Genomic DNA, 24,034 nt, shown 5'->3' with positions numbered 1-24,034 from the left:
GCCTGTGAGTTTGCAGAGCATTGTCAATAAATTAGATCATGCACACAAGGCAAGGATTTCAAGCCAAAAAAGCTCTAGCCCCGAGTCGCTTAACAGCAACACTCCCCAGAAAAACGACTCGAGATGAAACATGAGATATGTATTAATTATCAATGGTCTAATAGAAAATTTAATGAAGACAAGTATCTTCTTGCACTTTATCCACGATAACGATGATAGTACGTCAGCGAGGCGCATACCTTACAACGCAGCAGTGAATGTCAAGTCTGAAGCCATTACAGCAATTCCCCACAATAATGGCCAGCCAATGCATGGGCTTGTAGCACTTAATCAAAGTAATGACATCCATCCACAATTATTTATGTTATGGTAACAAAGAGCTGCCAAATGCAAAACAAATGACATGAGGATTTGCAAGTGAATTTCTTCCCGTAAATTCTCCTTAGGTTATGCTTAAGGGCCCTCAGGATGGAATTCTGTCTTTATCCAGAGCACTATCAGAACCATGGGGTTATAGTGCCACGTTTTAATGCCTATAAGCAATGAACCCAATGCTGTCACCAATATGAGCTCTTCAGCCAACAGAACTGTATCAATATTACTTGAGCTGGCCTTGGTTTACACCCAAGAGTTGTCTTCAGAATTTTACAAGAGGAAAAAAAAAAAATACTTGGAAGATGACCTTTGCTTACTTCTGTCTATCATGGAAAACAAAGACCCAGTTGTATCAACACTTAAACACACATTTAACTTAAAGTATATGAGCAGTCTCTACTTACCTCAATGGGTTTGGATTAGAGCCATTATAATTACCAACCATGAATCTCTATTAAGTGCAGCACTGTTCTTTCAGGGGCATTTATGTGGGTGTTTGTATAAAAACACTGTCAAAAACTAAAGAACACCAGTAAATATAAAATGGCAACACTCAGGTTCAAATGTAATGAACTAATTTATTTTTTTTTTAACACTACATCCAACTGTTTTCCACCACTCACAGATGCCACTGGAACAACTTGAATACCAAAAAATTGCCTAAGAACAATAAACTACACAGACCAGCTAATATTGATTGCTTTAAAAATGCCCCCTGTTAAACTTAAATAATAGCCAAATCTCACTGCAGTAAATGTACTTTTATATCATTAAATACTAATTTAACAGAAATGTGACTGCGCAGTAAAAAACACTAAAATGTCGGAAAACTGAATTATTGCCTTTTTTTTTTTTCCTTATTTTTCCTGTGCATTATACAAGCCACCAAATTAACACCAGCAAGAAGACAACAATAATTCCATATCACCCAGCTGTGTAGCCACACAACCCAAAGCTGAGACCAAGCCTAACTCCAACACGCGCTCTAAAAACCCACGAGAGGCGGGACTGCAGGACGCCCCTCACCACAGGCTCTGGCCACCCTCGATGACCAGGTTGTGACCCGTCATGTAGTCCGAGGCTTCGGAGGCCAGGTAGACGACGGCGGCCTGCAGGTCAGTGGGCTGGGCCAGCCGGCCGGCCGGGATGGTGGCCAGCCAGCGCCGCACCAGCGGCCGCAGCTCCCGCGAGCGGATCAGCGGCGTGTCAACGATGCCCCTGCAGCGAGCACCACCAGGGTTAGCAAAACACACCCAGCCCAGAGGGAAAGGCAGCACCTAGAGGTGGTGGAGGTGTTAGTTAGAAGGAAAGCGACAGCCCAAACAAGTTATGGTGCAAACTTTCATAGCGCTCCTTTTCCTGCTGATGGGCAACTTGGAGGTTTCTTTCAAGCAAACATACACTCACACAAACTTCTTAGATAATAGCACAACCCTCTTACTTTTTTGTTACCCATAATCACCAATTTTACTTTTTTTTTCTAGAAAACAAGCACAGCATTGGAAATTAAAGTGCCTTGAATTGGGTCTGTCGCGGCTCTTGGGAACTGCTGTCCTTCCACCAATTTCTCATCACTCTACAGCTAATGTCACACAGCATGCTTGTGTACGGCTCAGAAACTGAAAACAGACCAACTCCCCATATGTCAAACAACGAGGGGAACAAAAGCCAGCACCCTTCTGGGCACCAGACCCTTTTCACACAAAAAAAAGAGAGGCAGAGATAAGCACAACATACCCAGTGTGATCCCTCTTAAACCAACACCTGACAAATCACACTGATTTGCCTCTCTTGCCTCTTACTTTAATGACTGACTCCACTATTTACTAGAACTCTGCTAAGTTTGGGGTTTTTCTTCAGATGCCCTAAAAATGATGCTGCAGGAAGCACAATGCAGGGTGAAGATTTGGCTGGCTTTTGTGACTTTAACTGCAACTGATTTGTCATACTCCTCCTTAACAACATATTTGTATTTTGTGAAATGTATAATTTTTTCAGCCCCTGAACAAATATATTTACATAACTGTGTCTAACGAGAAATTACATTTAACTTCTCAGAAATGACAATAACTAAAACCTGAACTGCCAATTCCACTTCATTAGTGTGGTAGAAATGCATTCCAAATGTTAATAAAAATTCCAACATGCTGATAAATTAGCGCTTCTAAGGAGCATGTGACACCTTGGTTAACATATTCAACCTCAATTATATTTCTCTTCAGCACCCTGTTATCTGGAACCTTTGCTGGCAATCAGAGGTGCTGTTTTTCAGCGGCCAATTTTCTAGATAATGTAGCTTATCAACACTGTGGGTAAACTTGCCAATGAAATCAGGCTGCACTGAACCACACACACGCTAATTGCATCTCTTTTTTATGCATATTTACAGACTGTCACTTCAAAGAAATCAGTGGCCCATTGAGGCAGCCAGTTAGCTGGAAGAATTGCCTCTTGCAAATGAAAATTAGCAAACAAGCTAGTGATAAATATGAAATGAACAAAGTATAAAAATACTCGTTTTGTTCTGAAACTTCATCGGCATCCCAATTTAGACTTCCAAGGAAATAATTTTTTGAGACAGACTGGATTCTGGGTATGAGATTTACCTTTTGTTTTAAATGAAGGCAGAAATCCACTATTTACTCTGTTATGAAGTGGAACTAATTCAGATTTTCCCCCAAACATTTCTGTTCTCACTAATCAGGCAGGATTTAAATATCAGCTTTATATTTTATTGTAATTGTCAATAAAGAGCAGAGCAGTTCAGAAACGCTGAGCGGTGCAGCTCACTTAAGTTCTGGCAATGTAACAAAATCAAGCACATTCCAGTATAGGACTGCAAATGGTTTACTTATTTCCTTCAAGCACAGCCCCCTGGTTTCTCTCCTTGCTCTCCTAAACTCCTCAAGAACTGGTTTTCTTCAGAGAGAATTGTGCTTTGAGCAGCAGACATTAAATATATTGAACTCCTCTCCCTTACGTGCCTCTCACTGTGCTTACAAAACCATCACTATCATCATCATCATTCTGGTTTTACACTATCAGAGATCAGAATAAGATCCATATGATTTTCTTTCTTTTTTTTTTTTTTCATTTACAGATATGTTTTAACCCTGAGGGAATGCAGATTAGGGAATAAAACACACAGTCTTCCAGCAGAACAGATTTTGCTAAAAAGAGGACGTTTTTCAATCTGTTCAGAAAAATGATCTTTGGTCTGATCACTGCAGTCTGCAAATCACCGTGCTGTGCCTCTTGCTGGACCTTTCTTTAGGTTCACTCCATGTAGCAAAAATTTAGATGTGCAACCAAACTTCACTACAAATTTTTGTTGCAGGAATGAGAAAAAAATAGAGTGCAAAACTTAAAAGTTGCAAACACACATACTGATGGCACTATAAATATTAGGCATGTCATTGATACTACACATCTTCTGGGAAAGCTTTGGTGCCAAGTTGGGCAATTTAACGTTGTCGAACCCTTTTAGGCAGATTTTAGTTGGCTCCAAACCAGTTCCAGCGAAGACAACTGCCAATGCATTAATTCCCTACCTCATCTCGTATGCAGTGCTGAGCCTATCAGTACTTTCTGTTGCATGTCAATGTAATATCAAACTGCTGGTTTCTTAATGTTAGATATGAGCATCAATATTTCATTATTGATACACAGGACAATTTGAGACATGAGGGGGAAAAAAAAAGACTGCAAGAAGAAAAAAAGAAAAAAAAACCAATTGCGTAAAACATTTCCACTTCGAGAGACACATTAGGAAAAATATCACTTACCAGATACTTAACTGGAATTGTTACGTGCACTCAATCCCCAAATGAGAGCAAAAAAAGATTCCATCTGTGTGTAACTTGATTTCTTTCAGATGAGTTATTAATTTGAATGAGTTAAGTACACTCCACTTAATCAGGAAGTGTTTAATCACAAGATCCACTTAATTGGGACATCTCCCAAGGAATTAAGATTTAAGTCCAAAGATACTTACCAGCAACGACTGCTGCTTAATGGGGATAGTAATGCTGCTTAATTGGGATGCCTTCAGGTGATGCTGGGGTGCTCCTTCTCCTGCCAGCTCTGCCTCTCCTTCCCCCTTATGGGGAGTTCCCCAAACCTGCAGTGATCCTGCTTTCTGGGGCTACAAGCCTGGTGCAGCACTGTGTGGCTGCCTTCAGAGGAGCAGGGCAGGATGCAGGTAACACAAAAGGCTCTTTGCCCATCAGCTCAAATCTAATCCCAAATCCCTGCCTATCAGGGGGAATGTGGTTCATCCCCCAGGGCTGCTGGTCTGGCTGCAAGTTGACCTTAATATCAATTTCCAGCTGCCCATCCCAAAGGTCATCACATAATGGCATGTCATGTCTTGCTAATCAAGAAGAAGGCAGTAATTAGCCAAAAAAAGGGACATTGATTCAGTGTAATAGCTGCAAGAATGATGTGTTCTAATGCTGCACATGCCAAAAACCAGACAGCTTCCAGAATCCCCTCTTCCATCACACCCAACACATTCCATGTCCTAGGACCAGCAAAGAGACTAAACCCAGTAGGCAACTGGACATCAGCCACCACTCAATGCTCTGTAAAGGTGCCTGTTTACACCCAGGTATCCTCTGCAGTTCAACCCCCACATTCATTTCAGGAAGACTCTTCTTTTTTTGGGCATCATCTGTGCAGCAGGTTATGAGGGAATGGCACTGGATGGTGGTGCAAGGACTGAGCACAGGTTCCACAACAGCATCAGTCAGCCAAAGCACCCAGGGCATCTCAGCCACCTTCTCTCCCTGGGCATCAGGTTTGCTTGGCCAGCAAGAGAAGCCTGCATGTTCAATTTTATAAATGCAATAAATCATCCTAAGGACTCTGTCATAACATTTTATGCATTGCTAACTTTTATGCATTGCTCTGCATAAGTTTTATGCACTCATTAAGAAATTAAGTTGATAAAAAGAGACCAGATAGGAAGAGGGGGGAAAGGCCAAAGGTTTGCATGGTGAAATAATGTTTAAGGCCAGTCTGGAGCATTTAGAGCTTCAAACAGAAGCACACTGAGAGTGCCTTAAAGCTTTAATGCAACCACAACTGGGAGGGGCAAAGTACTTAAGGACACAGATATTTTACTTATCCAGGGCTGGTTATGGGTACCATCACGCCCTATATTTACATCTGTTCTCCTCAGACTCCTTAAAATCCCATCCTGTTATCAGATAACACTGAGGCTCCTGCTGCTGCTGGGTACTCAGATCAAGTGGGTTGAAGGCATCCCTGGTCCTTGGTGAGTCACATCAAGAGACAGCGACACTAGTGAGATCCACAGTTCTGAGGATGGGTCCAAATGTGCACTGAAATGCAGGTTCACATCTCAGACAGAAATATAAATGTGAATAGTTATTCTCTCAGAAGCAGATGTGGGTTTTGCTCCTGTGATGAGGGATCTGAGCTCCATGAACTGCTGCAGGCTCCTTCCTCCTGCACACAGGTGCTTGGGCAGTTCCATCATGAGGGGCTCAGCCAGAGCTTAGATCTCTGTGAGGGAAGTTCTGCTGGTCTCCAAAGCTGCTCAGTCCAGTTTCCCACCTGCATTAGGGAAAACTGCTCTGTCCAAAACAGGAGGCCTCAAAGACAGCAAAATATTTGGTCTTCATGCATCCTTCCTGGCTATTCCTCCAAAAAGGTAACACATCATCCCTTCCTGTTGTAGGATTTTGAACTCAGAGCTAGAGTTTAAGGCAGGTAGAGATGATGAAAATGCAACCCTGTGTTGCCTTGAAAAGTAGAAAGAGAAGCTGTCTATTTTTTCTCCATGTTCTGGCAACATTCTCCAGAAACATAGCTTCTCTAGAAGTGAGTTCTTGCTTCCATGTTGTACAAAACGATGAGTTCTGATAATTTGGTGCCTACTTTTTAAATTTATGTAAGTCTGTAAGAAGCAGGTAATTCCTCCTGTAAGAGCCTTCTCATCCATAATTGCTGTGAATGTGGCACAACTATCCCACCTCTGTTGCTGCAGATTACCTGTATGTTTTCAGACACAATTCCTTCCAGGTCCTGCTGAGCTTCCCTAATTCCCTTCATCTCCCAGCTCCCAAAAGCCAGTGTAAATTCACTAGTGCTAGTTGTGAGAACACCATTACAGTGCTGCTAGCACAGGCATATGGGGAAAATCCCATCAGGAAGTAAGATGCTGTTGAAAGAATATGTGGATCACATAGAGCAATGGCTGGAGACACTGGTATAATTAGTAATAAATAATCATAAGGAAGACAGCTAGCCCAAGCAAGGGGAGAGCAGACTGGCAGTAAAAACAGAGGCACTTACCATTAAGCTCTGCGATTTTTTTTCCCCCCCTCCACTTTGTGGATTAAAATATGTAATTTTTTTTCCCTAATTTGATCTACATTATTATCTTCATTATTACAATTTAACTCCTGGGTTAAAATCCTGCCCTTCTTAGTTACTCTGATTGACTTCAATGGTCTACAGAATTTGACCGCTTCCAATTAACGCTATCCACTTGGGTTTCTGCTCAGCACTATCATGCACTGCTAATTGTTTAATAAAATGACTGCTTGGGCATGTGTGTGAGAAACAGGGAGAGACAAAGTGGATCCGGTAGGAAAACTTTTCTTTGTGAATAAATACCCTAAAATATAGAGCTTGAAGTCTCGAAAAATAAGGAAAATGTAAGTTGTAATAAACACACACATATATATATATATATTTACAAAACTACACCTGGCCTCCTGTGACTGTTAGAGCTGAACAGTAGCTCAATAACAGCAATAAAATGTAGCTTTTAAAGTGCCTATATATTTGTCTCAAGTAGAAAGGGGAAAGAAGTATTGTCTGTTAAGTGTCAAAAACCCTTTCTTTAACCACAGAAGGCTTGGGCAGACTAAGGAAATATTTCATCTGGAAGGGAAATGCTAAAAACTACCCTTCACATTATTGGAAAACCTATTATCAAATGCTAAAACCTCTCCTTAAATCCCTGAGTATACACAGCAACAGAGCAGGCTTGGTTCTAAGTATTTAAACCTTTGTTAAGGAAAAGACAACATAAAAAGGGATGCAATCCACCTGCTAATTAGAAATTTTATTTGCTGAGATAGTGTTCATTTGAGCTTTGTAGAACATTTCATTCCCTTTGTAGTTTCAAAATGAGACTACATTTTACTTACGGGGAAATGCAGTTGACTTTTACTCCTCTGTCAATCCACTCGGTTCCCAATGTCTGTGTTAATTTTACGACCCCGGCTTTGGAGGCGTTGTACGCCAACTGCTTCTGTGGGTGAGGGACTGCAAGGGATTCAGAAGGAGAAAATTATTTATTCTTCCCAAATTAAAATAGCTTAGGCACTACACAGACAGCTCCCTGCATTGAGATGAGGTATTTGCCCTTTTTTCCAGGTACCAGGCAGGGAGCAGCAAGAATTCAGCCACCTACAACACAAACTCCTAAAAAGGTATTTTGTCATCTAATGATTTTGTCTCAGCAGATGGGCTACTGAAAAACAATAGTGAAAATAAAAATAAAGACATTTAAAAGATCCCATATTTGGGCAAAGAAAAAACCAATGTATTAAACGTATGTATGTAACATTTGACTGCTCTGAAGAAAGATAAATAATCATATACACACATGCACATGCATGCATTATAGACATATCTATGTTTTATGTACTTTTACACTGTAATATTAATAAAATGTATTATCATATAATCATAAATTATTCTATAATTAATATGTCTAATATATATTATGTATTCTATGTTATGTAATATATGAATATTATTTATAATATTATATGTGGTAGATAATATATGATGTGATAGCTGAATGTAATAGTAAATTGTTTGATATGACATTATATGATAGAATATAAGTGCATAACAAATTTTATATAACATATTATATATAGTTTCTTAGAACAAATTATTCTGTCTAATTTTTAAATTATCCATAGTCTGAGGCAAACACATTATCTAACTAATGTTTGTGTGGATGTGAACACAGGTGCATCCCAAAAATTCAGAACACCCACCACTTTCAAAATCTGAAGCCTTTGAAAATGTTTCAGAGATGTCACATGTCAGTCAGAGACAGAAAATGATCAGCTTGCTAATTACAACGTTCAAGCTTGTTAGTGCCGTGTGCTCGAGTGGCTCTGCCCCTCTCCAGCTCAGTGAAAGCTACTTAAGGACAAATCCCCAGTGGGTGTAAAGTGCTTTAAACCCACGGGAGTCAATCCAAGTCAGTCCAGGTGTTGGGATTTACACCCACAAAGAATCTCTCCTTGGACTTCTCTGGCTGTCACTAGGACTCCATTAAACAAATCCAGTGCAAAGCATCCATCCATAATTAGCTCTGTATCAGCACAGAGCTTCACTGAGCTGCTGAGTGATGGAGAGAGGGAGGGGGAAATCAGGGCAAATATCAGTAGTCACAAAGGCAGGCAGTTCCAGCCTGTGGGGCTGGATAACATTGATCCCTGGAAGAAAGGGAATCACTGGGTTTGTACGAGGTTCAGCAGCCAAAGCCCAGTTCCCAGCATTCTGATAAAAGCACATAAACAGCACTGGTAGCTGGCATTAAACTGGTCTCAATAAATGAAGCTGATGTATCAGTTCTATATCAGTCCCACCCATGGCATCCCAACACACCCACTACTGATTTTACTGACTTGGGTTTGAACGTCAATGTAAAGGGTGGAATGAAGGTGATAATTGAGTTACCCAAATTCTGAAAGAGCCAAAAAGCCCTGCTGCAAATTAGTGAACATGTGGACAAGGACCTTTGCTTTGAACAGAGATGTTTGTGAATAGATTTAAAGCATATGATGGGAGCAACAATTAGAGAGTTTTTTCTGCATAGGGTACAGGTTTGCTCAGAATTCAGAGGCCTTTTCCTTGCTAAATAGAGTGCTTCATACCATGGCCCTCCTCTGCCAGCATTTATTCTGTGCTCTTTTTTGTTCAGTGTGAAATGATTTGCATTTTGACCAGCAGAACTGCCTTGCCCTGAGTGTGTGCCTGTTGCCCCCTGACGCAGCGCGCCGTGGGGCTCTCGGAAAGATGGGGAACGTAATTTCTTGATTAATTGCCATGCATCAGCTCTAAGTTACACACAACTTCGGTAGTTAACCTTGTAACCTCCCAAAAGCAGTTCTCTGCTAAACTTTCCAAACATGTCTGTCTGTGATAAATCATTTTGGTGATCACTTGCTAAGAGAAAGGGAGTTCTGGCACTGGCTCTGCACCTACAGTGCCTTTGGGTGAGAACAAGTTGCTGCAAGCCACGAGGATCAGCTTCTGACTTGGGACACAGTTATCAAAAGTCTTTCCATGGATACTGTCTTTAAAAGAATATCTAAAGAAGGTAATTAGGAGCATGAAATTTGCCCCTGATGAGACACTCTGCCCCTCTCAAGAGGAAGATCTCAAGGAGAAGCCAACAGATGTTCTGAATCTCTAGGACTGGATGGGATTTCTGCAGCTAAGCATCCCATGCCACCTCCTCTTCCCTTACCTAGGGTGGTTTCTTACAGAGAGAAGAGTAAATCTGTTACCCTCCAAACCCATACAAAATGGGGTTTGTGAATAAAGCTCTGCCTCCAGCAGTGTCACCAAAAAATCTGCATTGCTAAGGTTTCTGGGAAGAGAGGACGCACTCCTACTAAAGACAGATGATAGGAGAAAGCAGATAAAAATTCTGCCAACATTAGGAGCATTATGTTTTAAATACCTTTGCTCTGACTTTGGCTGGGATAGTTTTGGGTTTTTTTGGTTTTTTCTTTCCAGGAACTGTTACAATGCTGTATTTTGGATTTAGGATAGGAATAATGTTAACACGGTGGTAGTTCAGTTATTACTGAGTGGGTCTCATTCTAAATCAAGGACTTTTCAGGGCCTCATGCTGCCCTGCTAGCAAGCAAACCTGGGAGGGGACACAGCCAGGACAGCTGTAACTGGCCAGAAGGATATTTCAAACCACATGGCATCATGCTGAAAAACAAAACTGGGGTGAGTTGGCTGGGCACTGGTTAGTGCATGGTGAGAAACTGCACTATGCACCACTTGGTTTTTATGTTCTTTTTTTTCTTATTATTATTTGCCCCTCCTTTTCTGTCCTAATCTCAACTCACAAGTTTTACCTTTTTTCCTCTCTCCCATTATTGGGGGGAGGGAGGGAAGGGCTGTGGGGTTATTCCACAACAACCTGACACTGCTGTTGCACCTTTGTTTGGTGCATCAAGCTCCCAGCCTGACCTTGAAGCAGCCACACAATGGTAATGAGAGGTGCACACAGACAGAGAACAGACCATTTCTCACTAAAGATACTCACTGTAAAAATTACAGCTCAGAGTTACACCTGTGTGAACCACCGAGCTGACGCTGCTGGAGTGTACGCCTGGAATAATTCCATTGGAACACCAGAATCAAAATGCACATATGCAAAATGTATGCAGCTTATCTCCCATTAATTAAAGCTGATTCTGAGCAGTGTATCTGGAAAAATCACAAACAAAAACCTCCCTATCCTGCTAAGTGTCTCCTCATTTTCCTGTATCTCTGAGGAAGGACTCAACCTACAACAACAACAAAAAAAATATCCCCTAACTATTTCTAGAAACATTTCATACTATGCCAGTTGGCCAACGTACTTAAATAACCAACCAACCAACATATTTATTTAACATTCAGCAGATGGACATGATATGAACATCGTGGTTTTCAGTCGTAGTTTCATAACTACTAGATTTTTTCAATGCCAAGATTCAAACAGGTTCAGAAGGTAAACACATCTCTCCATCTCTTAACTTCTGGCCTAGCATGCATTAACTTTCACTGACATTTAAATGCATCTTGGGATGACCCTTCCAGGCTGCTCTCAGGGCTGCTTTCCAACATTCCTGTTCCAGGACAGGTATTTGTGTTCCAGCCCCCAGATGTGATGCCCAGGTGGAGCTCTGGCCTTGGCTCGCCAGCCAAGGAGGTGCAGCCCCACTCTGGGGCAGGGATGGATGCTCTGTGGGAATGGCAGCACCACCCAGCTCAGCAGAGCTGTGCCAAGCCCCCATGGGAGAGCTGGAAAATGCCTCTCCTTAAGCAGAGCAGACCACTGCTGGGCTGGGAGCCGTGTGCCAAACCAGATCCTCAGTTTGTGCCAATTCCCAAAGCTTCCTAACTTCCTCCAGGATGGACTACATCCCAGGAAATTTTGCTTTGTGACAATGATGTGGATGGTGACAGCCCAAGCACAGAGCAGAGCCTGACTGCTCAGAGCAGAGCAGGAAAGCCTGAGCTGTTTGAAATTTAAAGCCTCACAATCTTTTCAGAACTACTTTTCTTGGGGAGTTTTAGTAACTTTGCAAAGCTGGGATGGTGGGATGGTGCCTGTGTTTAAGCATAAGTAAAACAGCTGGTAAAGACACTTGAAAAAAATATTAACAACAACATTATAAATGGATTTTTGAAGAACCATTTAAAGTTACTGTGCAATAAACTGAGTAGAATGACATAGAATGTCAAACTGGGCACAGTAAAAATAAACGTTATTCCGAAGGAAAATAAAAAGACTGCATATTTATGTAACATTCAGCAGATGGACATGATATTAATACAGGGGTTTTCAGTTTTACTTTTATAGCTACTAGATTTTCTTGCCTAACTTGGCAACCCAAGGCACCATTTCATTTTTGGATTTGGACAATACTGCAACAGATGTCCAGACCAATAAAATAAATTCCTAAAGGGCCATGCTTAATTTGTGTAATTGATCAATTTTTGTTACATGGGCTTCAGCTCAGCAGCCTTCCAGATTAGCTCAGCAGTAGGGATTTCATTCCATATGTTACAATGGTTTATTGGCCCTTTTGATGACACTGCTGATTCAGCAGCGTTGGTGCAGGCACCTGTTGGCAATGTTATAAATGTTATATAATTATAAAACCCACGGGTACCAGGGCAAATATTGGCACAAAATCCTTTGGGTGGCTTGCAAGCATCTTGTGGGCTCAGCTTCCCTCATGCCAAGGAGTTTTTGCCTGGAACAGCACAGAGGGAACAGCAGCTCTCCTGTGGTATCTGTGCTCCAGAGTCAGAAAAGGTGACTCCACCCTTTCTATAAAAAGCAGTAAGTGCTCTAAAACATTGAGGACAGATAAATGTTGAAAAATGATATCAATAAAAATTTTGTAGTACATTTCCTCTAATATGAAATGTCAGTGATTTACTCCTTCCCAATACAGGTTTAATTGATTCAAATAGCATCAGTAGTAATTAAAATATGGATTCTGAAGCACAACTGTTAGCTCTCATCACTCACCTATTAAACTTGCCATAGATGCTGTGTTAATTATCTTCCCATATCCTTGATTCAGCATAATGCGGCCTGCAGCCTGTGACAGAAATTAAAGGAAAGACCAGTGACCCTTTCTGTGATTGTGCTAATAATGACATGATAATAAATTAGTCTTTTCAGAAGAGTTGATGTGCTAACACATTTTTTTTTTAAGCACCTGATATAAAAACTTGGTAGAAAAATGGCTGATGCAGGAAAAAATCCCATTGCCATTTCACACCTCTCTCCACTGTTGGCAATATTTTTTTTAAAAAATCACTAATGTTGGGAATTCCTCCCTCCAAGCCTTCTGGTTTTTAAATAACCACCCTTCAAAAATTTTTGGCTATTCTTTAAAAGTATCAGCTGCTTTTGAATGTATTGACAAAAATTGATATAAAGCAAATCTCTCCTAAACTCCACCAAAACTAGGACCAATTTTATTGTGAAAATTATTAATAAAACATTATAATATCTTGAGATAAAGTAAACACTTAGATTATTAATACCCATTTGCAAAAGTAACCAGTGCAGCATTTCACACTTACTTGGCAGCACAAGAATAATCCTCGTAAATTCACATTAAAAGTTTTGTCCCATTCCTCCAGGGAAGTCTCTTCACTTGCAGAGTTCAGATTGATTCCTGCATTGTTGCAAGCAATGTGGACTGTGCCCCAGCGAGCCACAATTGCATCCACCATCCTTTGCACATCCTCAGGCTTGCTTACATCTGCTGCCAGGGCAAGGCTTTTAATGCCTGTGTTGAAATGAGAGTGATGGAGTAACCACACAAATTCACAGGGAAAAAAAGAAATCTATTTCATGATTATTTTTAATTCGTATATATTTTATATATGGCAAAATACAAATATAAATATAAAAAGTATAAATATAAATATAAATATAAATATAAATATAAATATAAATATAAATATAAATATAAATATAAAGCTATAGATATATTCCACCTTAATTCATTGCTCACAAATAGCAGCAAAAGGTGTGTTTATTACTGCAATACTATTTTAAAGTTGCTGGAGACCAAGCTGGAGCCCAGGTGTTGGAACTAAGGCTGCCACTTAGGCAGGACTAAGCTTGGAACACTGCACCATCTTCTGTCCAAACCCTCAACTGCAGTTTCCCCAGCTCCCAGTTGCTCTACAGAAGCTTTTCTTATGCCAGGTCTCCCCCCAGAAATGCTACAAAAATGAAATTAATTTGTCCCAGCCTGCTCTCTAGATGAACTACAGCATCCACAGAGCTGGGAGCCTCAGACAAAACCAAACCAGTTTTAGGTGGAATCCAAATGGGGATACCTGCAGGTGCCCAGGTATGGCAGTCATAGTGCCTTATTTATTGCAAATCACACTGCCAGAGTAATGCAAACTGAAGAGATTTACCAAATTTGAAACAAGCAAAAATTTTGCTTTTTTCCCTTAAAATAATCCAGCCATTGACTTTTGCACCAGTTCTGAGCTGGAAATAACTTCATTTAATTTATTCTAAAAATCAGCTTTAAACATCTTTGTTGTTAAACAACATAAGAAGCCTCCTGAGGCACCTGATGCCACTGGGTTTATACCTCAAAGCCAAACAAGGCTACACCAGTAAGGGCTGTGGTGAAATGGGTCTTAATTAAGGAAGGAGGGAGGCAGACAATGGGGTTGGACCATGATCAGCAGCCTGGGTAGGAAGTTTTAGCTATTAAATCAAGATATTTTTCTTCTATATAAATAAAAAAAAAAAAATTCCATACTAGTCCCTCTTTTAGATCATTCTGATGAAGCATTTAAAAGAAGGGATAAGCGTATTCCAGGAGGAGACTCTCCCAAAATGAAGCTGCAATGGAGGCTCCCAGGAAAACAAGGCAAAGCAGGCATTGCCCAGTTGTGTGTGTGAGGAAAGTGGCAGGAAAGAGACTTTTGCATGGAAAAGCTGCTCCTCATCTCCAGGAGCTGAGTGCACAGCTGAGGTGATGCTGCTCTGGGGTGCTGGGGCAGGGGAGATCCTGTCCCCTTCTGTGATAACACCATTCTCTTGATTTCTATGGCAGAGAAAAAATACAGACAACTAAAAAGTGGATGCATGCTCTGCCACAAAACAAGACCTCTTATTTTATCAGAGGTTTTATGCTAAATATGCTGAAAGAATCAGAATAGCCCCTGTTGCTCATCCTAATTGTTATCAAGACATGCAGCACACAGGGACTTGCTGCAATCTTTCTTTTTCAATTTACAGACAAAATGGGTGTGTGTTACTAATGGTAACAGAAAGACTCTTCACCTGCCCTCCAACTCTCACCCCATTTAGAGCTTCATCTTATAGGTCAGTTTATAAAAATGAGACAAAAGGTGCCATGTGAGTGTCTAGTGAAGAAGCAGTGAAACCACATTCACTTCAAACCTGAGTCCCACACTCGACCTTAATCAATTCAGCTGATATTCCTGCACTCTGAGAGGGGGGAGGAAACCACTTTTTGTCTCTCCACTGAACCCCAACCCACCTGTTAAAAATAATAAATAAAACAAACTACAGAAAAACAGCTCCAAATCTCCAGACAGAACCAGAGGCTGAGTGCAAGGTGGGGGCAGTGCCTCTCCACAGCACTCAGCTCAGTTTTGTGGGGCTCATGGAGGCAGGTTTGTGATGAGAGGGGCAGGAGAGCAGCCCAGGGGCTGTGTGCTGGAGACAATCCCTGTGCTGGGTTTGCCTGAGGTGTTCTTCTGCAGGTGCACACACACGTCCCCCTGCCACGGGCCTCGTCTCTGGTCTCTCGGTATAAATGGAAGTAACATGTTGCATATAGACAAGGAGATCAGGAGTGACATTGCACAAGGCATTTGCATAGTTTACAGTGAAAATGCACATTTTAAAAATCCCATCAGACTAATTCTTCCCTTAGGGTACAGGCAGTGATTCCCCCTGAAGACAGAGGTGTGTGTAGTGGAAGGTAACCCTTAGGAATTTTTGGTTATGTTTCATCATTTTTGGTTCTTCAGTCAGGATCCATTAGTAACTGTTGAAAAAGGTATTCACACAGGATCTAAAAACAAAGAGCCCTGCAGCCAGGGGACATACACCCGAGCTGTCTAACAAAGCTAAAACTGAGATCACAGGCGTTCTGATGTTTAAAACTCATCATGAAATGATGGCACCATCCCAAAAGGCAGGAAAGGGCTCCTTGATACAAGAAGCAGAGTAGCTCTAAGCAAGCTAAGCAAAATGTTTTGAAAAAGTATCAGTATGGGAATGACTTGGGGGCACTGAGCTTCCAACTTTGAGCTAGACATCTACAGCCATAGAGGGGAAAAAAAAATCACAGCCCCTTTGTCCTTATTACAGCAGGAAAAATACGTATTAATGTTATGATTGCTTCAATTTACTCATGTGAATATTTTGAGAGTAAAGCCAGCTGAACCTTTTTGTCAAAATTTATTTCCAACAGAGCATGATACTTCTTTGAAGCCAAAATGTTTCATGGAAACATTGATTTCAACAAAAAGTTTTCAAGGGAAAGCTTCTGAGGTCCAGGCTAGAATCTCTAGTTACCTCTGGAGAGAAAGAGATTGATAACCTGACCTTTTCAGATCCTTTCCAAAAACGGGCATTTGGATATAATTCCCTTTCACAAAAGCTTTACAAAGTTTGGGGGTTGTTCCAACAGGGAACCACAATAAATTTGAAACCTCAAAACCCATCATGAGAAGGAAGAGATGTGCCCTGACCAGCTGCACTGGTCAAATTGATAGATAATATTTGACCTCAAAGGATAAAGATGTGTAAAGAGTGAGAAGTGAGATTTTCTTTACTTTAGACTGCAATAATATTTGCTATGCTTTATGACCTCTCTGACTGTATTTTGGAACAACCCCCCACCTCCTCCAGGCTGGCAGCCCACTGCTGAAGGAGCAGAGATGTAGGGCAGCCATTGAAGGGTAGATGATCAAACTCCTACTGAAAATGCCCTGGAGAGGAGTTAAGTTCATTTTCCAATAGGCTGTTGGCACCCAAAGTCTCATGGCTCTATCAAGTAGCCCATTTCTATCTGAATAACTCTGCTTGATATGCAGGATGTCACAGGGAAAAAATATCCAAAAGGAGAGTTAAGGTGTAGGGCACAGCCACTTTGTGCCAAAACCATATGGCTCTGGTGCACAGGAGAGTGAAAAGCTTCAGGGAAGGAGGGACTGGATGACTCAAGAATTTGTAATAGGAACTGGACACTTTCCTCTAGGTCATTTTTTGGGATCAGAGCTTTAACCATTGCACTGACACTCTGTGTTAGGTGTCTCCTGCTTAGAGGAGTTGGGATTGTGCAGACAAGGATGTTTTGTTTTAAATGTTCTCTGGAGAGTCTCAGGACATTCCAAACCTGAATGACAGCATTCCTTGTCACAAATACTGGTGACCTTATCTACATGGGAACATGAAAATTTCCTGGGTAAATGTCCATCTTTAGAGACAATGAAATACTGAACTTTGAAGAAGGCTCAGGTGCAATCTCACAGAAGAAATTATAAAATGAGTAATACTTCCTTTCCTATTACTAAAATTGCATTTCCAGTTTTCTTTTTTCCCCTTTACAATTGCAGTTTAGCACAGCTCTAGGGGAAAATTCAATTTTATGTTACATTTTCTGGTTTTATGGCTAAAACAGGAGTGGCTTGTAGAGGATTTTACCTCTTATTTGGGATTTTACTTATTATGGCTATTATTTTGTTTCCATATCTGACCTTGCATACATGTTTGAAAGAGGACTTGAAAAATGGCTTGTCTTCAATTTAAAGGGCACAAGGAGATTCAGACTGACAATATAACTACCTTGTTTTGGTGTTTTGGCTCACGAGGTCTGGAAGAGGGGGCAGGTGAGTTTGTAGGCTTCACCATAGTGAAGCCTGAGGTTCTGCATGATTTAGCTTGAGCAGCACCATCTCTGTTCAATGTTGGTTATCCAGATCTTACTTGTATGAAGTGACCCTTCTCTGTTCCTGTCAGCCATGAATTTTAGCCATGGATTTTTGGCTACAAAATTTCAGCAAGGAATTTTGTTTGGATCGCTTTGCCTCTCTAGTAGAGTTTATATTGATAAATAACTCCTGCATTTGGTGTGGTATCAGTGCCCGCTGGGACAACACTGACAGGACAGGAGAAGTTTGTGAAAACCCCCTACTCTAACCAATTCCCCAGCAGGGCTGGATGGGAGGGGATTGCATACAGAGTAGTGTCAGGTTTGAGGAAAGCCACCCATGGCAGTGCCCATCCTGCTCAGTGCTTACCTTTGAGGCTGAGTTCACACGCCACCGCTTCTGCCTTGGCAAGGACCAGATCCACCACAGCTACTTTAGCCCCAGCCTCCCCCAGTGCATGGGCAAAGGCTCTGCCAATTCCCTGCCCTCCTCCTGTGACATAGGCCACCCTGCCATCCAGGCACAGCCGCTCCAGGATGCGGCGCTGGCGGCAGCCCCAGAAGACATCATCCTTCACCACTTGTGTCTGAAACAAGAGCACAAACACTGCTCAGCAAGGGGCAGGGATCACTGACACCTGTGAAGGACTCTGCTGGGAGCATGAGCAGGGATCCATGTCTTCTTGGCCCATTAATTAATACAGAAAGTGTCACTAACTCAAGCCAAATAGCCCCCTCGTCCATAGAGATATTAATGTCCAACAGAGCACTAAGGTGCCAGACAATGGAGCAGAAGGGCTATGCTTTGGGGAGATGCTACAACCATTCCACTTTCAGGCATTTCCTAGCCTGGCTTGGATTCAAAGTCTTAGAAGTTGACTGATTAAGTCTTCCACTTATTTCATCCCCAGGGCCCAATTTTGCCCCCAGGCTCAGCTAAGAGGCTAAGAACAAAGTTCCAAAGGCAGGATTTGGGTCAAGCAGAGTGCAATCAAAATATCTTCACAAGGCTGGTGAGCAAATAAAGATATCAGCCAATAACTTAAACCAAGCTGTCATCTGATCAGCTGCCATACATCATTTCCCCCTGACTGGAATCAAAATGCAAAATACAAGATGTTTAAAGTATTGAGTTTGAAATGCCAGGAATTACCAGTGGGTGTAGCTTTGGGAGTGATTAGAAGCTGCAAAACAACCAGGATGTTTGGGTCTAGGTTTACTGAGGTAGCCACTATGATTCCAGATGGGAATTTCATTACAGCTAGATGAAGCCCACTACATAAAACAAAGGAAGATAAAAGCACCTTTTTTTTTTTTTCATGTAAGGCCATGAAAATATCCAGCTCAGAGAGCACAGGAGAACATCCTGTGCTGCCTTTGAGCAAAAAAAAAATGAACTATTTCAGAAATGTTGTATTGGTTCATTACAGCTGGTCCTCAGCTCCATCTTCCCACATTCCTGTGCATGGGAAGGATGGTAGAGCACCAGGCACTGACACCTGATGAGCAGAACACCAGTCACTCCAGAGATTCATCACAGGACCAGCTGATCTGAAAGACTTTGCAAGGAATCAGCATTTATCAGCTTTAGGACAACCCTAGACTAGTGAGGCTAAAAGGTGCCAGGTTTAAGGCTTTAAGTCCACCATCACAGTACCACATGTTTGGTTCTTGCCACCAAACCGTTGAAAATTATTTTGTCTTTGTTCTTGCTAGAGTCAAAATTTTCCCAGAAATGTTTACAGAGAGGAAATACCCACCAGGGATTCAACCACTGCATCTGGAGGCACAGGGCTCCTTCGAATGAGGCTCAGTCCACTCTGCACAGGCAAAATCACCTGCAAATATAACACAGTTCTCATCTGCTTTATGCCTGGTCTTCCACCACCAAAATCTCCTGATATGAAGGATAATCCTCAGGCCACAGTAATTTTTGCCCTACTCCTGTTCTTCAGCTGAACAACACAAACATGTCAGGCATCTGTATTTGCTCACATTCCTCTTCCAAACTCATTGCTTACACAAATGCCAGAGGGAAAAAAATGCAATCTTGTCTCTCCAGTTTCTAAAATCACAACATATTGTTTGTGCATGCTATTACTTCTTCTTTTTATTCTCTTTGCTGACTCCTATTGTGCTGGTGATGCCCTACAGCCCCCAGAGCCTTTAAAGCAGAGTGGTGATTCTTTAGTTGTGCTGTAGAGCTGATTATTCACTCTTAAGTGCTCTCCTTTTATCTTGCCTTTAACACTCTATAAGATGTAGATAGAGTAGGGACCACTCCTGAATACAGAAACTCGTACCTAGAGCTCAAGTGAGGTGAATTATAATAAAATCTGAGTTTATTTTAGGTCCTTTGGATAATGGCACCAACAAAAGAAGCATTTTAAAGAGTACTTTGCAAAATCCATAGATACAGCACTGAGGGCACCTTAACCAATGGCATTCCACTAACCTGCTCAACACGAGGATCTGAATTAATCACTGAATTTAATTTTCTGACAGCAAGTACATTTTCATCTGATACATTCTCCAGGTAGACTTGTCCTTTCATGAGTGTATTCTCTACACAGATCACTGCATCCATGCTCAGCAAGTGGTTATCCATGACAAAGCTGTAGTACTGAACAGCATTCCTTTGATCAGCATCAATAAAAACCATATCAAAGTGCTCGTCCTCAGCATGTAATGCCTGGGAAAAAAATATATATTGGAGAAAACACTCATTATTTACTTGAAAGTTTAACATGTTGCCATTAATTCATCCTTTATAGACACCCCAAACCAGACAAAAACTTGTTCTTTTAAGGTAATACTGCTAGAACTGCTTCTGGAGATCCTGGGAGTTTTCTGTGGTTTGCAAACAATTCTTCAGCAGTGAATCTCTGAACTTCTCAAGGAAAAATCAGGATTTAAAAGAGAATGTCTCATCCCAGCTTATGGTGTTGAGAGTCACAGCAGAAACACCTGCATACCTTGAGTCAAAGTAAATTGATCCATCAGGGTAAGACTGGCATCAAACCCTGCCACTGAGGTGCTGCAATAAGTTCTCTCTTCTCAAAAGAGCAACTATCAACAAATTGAAGAGTGGCAATTATATCAGTCTGGGAGAAAAAAGAGGCATAAGGCAGGTCTGGGAACTGCAAACTAGTTTGTCCCACTTCAGTAGCAGAGAAAGGGTTGAAATCCCAATTAATAATAGAATTATAAAGCACATGAAAGAACAGGTCATGATAGAGATAAAGCAGCACAGCCCCTGTGAAGGAAAATGATGCTTCTTTAATCTAAAAAAATGCTTTGGATGGCTCAGCAACAGAGAGGATAAAAGAGAACTGGCTGCTATCATCTAATTGGATTTTCAGAAATGTGGCACACCTTCCCTCCAAGCAGGCTGCTGATGATAATGTATAAAAGTGTTGATGGATGACCAGATGGGAGCCTTTACAGCCTTCTCCTGTGGCAGTTAATGCACTCGCTGCCCAAGAGGCTGCTATGGAATATTTCAGATTCCATCTGGGACTATTTAACTGCATCTGTGTCTGTTGCAATGAAACAACAGCTCATCCACCTATCTCAGAGAGCAGAAATGCTTTCAAGTCTTTGCATTTCAAGGGAAAATAGAAACTGTTCTGTTTTCCAGAACTCACTGTCTCTACCATGACTTCTAACAGCACTTCTTGCATCCAGATTTCCCTTTTGTGTTTAGAGACATTGTGCACAAGGAGTGATGAGCCATCCCTTGGGATGTACCAGCAAAAGCATCAACAATGGCAATGTTAAATGTGAAAAACTGGTTTGGTTTTGGGAGGAAAGTTAATGGCTCCCAAAGAGAGATTTCAGGAGCCTGTCTGAGGCAGGGAGTGTGTGGATCAGACAAGGACATAGAGGAAACAGATCTGAACTCCTCTGTTGTGCAAACTGGTGTCATTGAGAGCTTGTTAGTGGTGAGGTGACTAAGCCTGGATAGTCATATTTAACTGTGGATGCTTGATAGCACAGAAACTCTGCCTATAGCACACAAAAGTCCACATTTAGGACACATTACACTATAATGAAAGAAGACTTTAAGGCCAAACATATGCTGGCTTATTACAAATGTAGTAGAAACTGGGACATCTGGATTCCTAGGATTCATCTTTTCATCTCATGACCAGCAAGAAAATCTTGCCCTGGTTCCCTCTTGAGCCACATTGGTGGAAAGCAGCAGGAACATTTTTGCTACTGTGGAAGAGTATCTCACATCAGGTTGCACCTCAGCCAGTCTGTCCAATGTTGTTACTTCAGGAAGGGTCAGAAGATGAAAGCTGGGTGGAGGAGCCCATCATGAAGAGAGATTAGAGGTCTCAGTCCTCAGGGAGAAGAGCCAAAGACAAATTCAAGTAATTATCATGACTTATCACTGCCTTCTGACTCGTAACCTTCCTGGGTGGAGGAGGTGGGGGGCAGACATTCAGAAACAGATGTGGCCATGGCTGAACATATGCTACTCCTGCTCCATGGATGGCTCCCTAATGAAAAAGAATCTCACTTTTATGCATTGACTTCATTAGGTCCATATGGAGTTGTGCAGCTCTCTGGATATTAGCCGGACCTCTCATTTCAGTCCTCTTTCTGTACCACCTACCTGCTGACAGCTTATCTGTCTTCTGATATAGATAAACCACCTTTTAACATCACTCCATCCATCCCAGGAGGATGGGCTGGGTTGGATGTGTACCCAGTGCACACCTGGCTTGTCCACTGCCTGGGTGTGCCAGGCCATGGTTTATAAGGCATTTCTCTTCTGCCACTTCACTGAGTCCTGAATGGATAACCAGAAAGGTCACTTGGGCATCCAGATGTCCAGTGCCTGAAGGAATAGCCTGAGTTTGTCCTGAGACCTGCCATCATTTGAGATTGTTTCCACAGCTTTGTAATTGGTGCTGGGTTTTCCATATTTATCTAGAAACAGCTCCAAAGCTAGAAGAGAAATGCACAAAATTCCTTGAATCTCTAGAGCAGCCTCTACACAGCAGGATAGCAGCCACAGGGAGAGGAAAGTGCCCTGTTTCCTGGAGCCCCTTGGCTAGCAAAACACAGGCAGGTGGTCACCATGGCCAGGGCACCACACTGGAGAGGTTTCCTCACTGCCAGCATCACTGCTGAACAAAAACAGCCATAGGATAAAAGATCTGCTCTAACTCAGAGCCAAGCACTGTAAAGATGGGTGCAGAGGACAACTCCATGCTGTCCATATGGATGAGGGGGTTTAAAATGAGGGATTGACCACCCTGGCCCTCCCAGCACAAACTGGGCCAGGCCCTGCCTGGGACCTCACAGCACTCTGAAAATGCCATTGTCCTTTGCTTGGAGAGGCAGAGCCCAAATGCCTCCAACTGAGAGGAAAGCTGAGATCCAGAAGGAAATAATCTGCCTGCAAAATATCCTGCTGAAACTAATTTCCTGAGTGTTTACAGTGCAATCCCTGCTCCTTGCTACAGAGTCATCATAGATGATAACAGATGGCAATAAGAGTTTTAATTCAGAGCAAACTTGGCTAAAATTAATGCTTTTGCTTACAGTGAGTCATTAGCTTCCTTTAGGATTAAAAAAGAAAGAACAAAAGTGTAACACTGCATTCCATTGAGGAGATGTACCAAAAGTGACCATGAGAAAGGGCACAGCAATGCTGCTGATGGATACAGCAAAAGATCAGGGAGAGGACATCCCAAATAAGAACATGAATGAATCGTCTGCCAAAGCTCAGAAAAAGCTGATTGGAGTCCTCAGAGACAACACTCTCATAAGGCACATACAAACTCAATCAGAAAAAAAAAATGACTGCCCAGTTCCTTTGATATGGATCATACAGTCAGCATATTTGTAATAAAGGTGTACTCAAAACTTATTACCTTCCTTGTGCCTTGTTCTTGACCTAAATGTAATAGCAGTCCATCCTTGGGGTGCACAGAATACATGAAAAAGTACAGTTTCCTTTTAAAACACCATTAGGATATTTTACTGTGTGTGGACATACACTCCTGTTACTCCTAAATGCTATTCTATTGAGTACAGTTTATATTCACCAGCAAAGCGAAATCTCTAGGGAAGCCAGAGAGGGAATGCAATTTCTAGTAATAACAGCTCACAACAGTGAATACTATCCACTTATCCCCACAATTTCCAGCTATTTTGGACTCCTTTCTGAATTAACCTTTCATATCAAAAGGAGCAATTCTAGAGCACACTAGAGACTCCGACACAATTTCATGCATAATTTATTCACTCAGTTCAACATTAAACGCAGAGTCCTTGACTTTGTCAAGGTGGATTCTGTTGGCAGACTTCACAAGCAGCAAAACAGGAGAAATGAGATCTGCAGCTCAACCTCTTCACCTATTCTGTCTGCTAACAGGAGGGAAAAAAGA

The 24,034-nt window shown here is 41.7% G+C and overlaps 1 protein-coding gene across 2 annotated transcripts in view; it reads right to left on the bottom strand.

The window, feature by feature from the left end:
• Nucleotides 1-928: 928 nt before the first annotated feature.
• The window catches only part of LOC306807685 (D-threitol dehydrogenase-like), a 28,055-nt gene continuing 4,949 nt past the window's right edge, over nucleotides 929-24,034 (bottom strand). Inside the window, exons 3-10 of one of the 2 annotated variants that reach the window (XM_079317488.1) lie at nucleotides 20,083-20,319; nucleotides 19,388-19,465; nucleotides 17,998-18,214; nucleotides 13,270-13,478; nucleotides 12,707-12,779; nucleotides 10,724-10,789; nucleotides 7,560-7,677; nucleotides 929-1,593 (exon numbers count right to left, since the gene is read on the bottom strand). In XM_079317488.1, the coding sequence (XP_079173614.1) occupies nucleotides 1,398-1,593; nucleotides 7,560-7,677; nucleotides 10,724-10,789; nucleotides 12,707-12,779; nucleotides 13,270-13,478; nucleotides 17,998-18,214; nucleotides 19,388-19,465; nucleotides 20,083-20,319 (1,194 nt within the window). In that variant the 3' untranslated portion in view covers nucleotides 929-1,397. The remainder of the gene's footprint in view (nucleotides 1,594-7,559; nucleotides 7,678-10,723; nucleotides 10,790-12,706; nucleotides 12,780-13,269; nucleotides 13,479-17,997; nucleotides 18,215-19,387; nucleotides 19,466-20,082; nucleotides 20,320-24,034) is intronic. The other variant, XM_079317489.1, reaches the window with a different exon arrangement.

This window comes from Erithacus rubecula (assembly GCF_903797595.1).
Source record: "Erithacus rubecula genome assembly, chromosome: 13".
NCBI classification, from domain to species: Eukaryota; Metazoa; Chordata; class Aves; order Passeriformes; family Muscicapidae; genus Erithacus; species Erithacus rubecula.
Note: the sequence above shows the minus strand (reverse complement) of the source record. Positions and strands in the feature narration are given on the sequence as shown.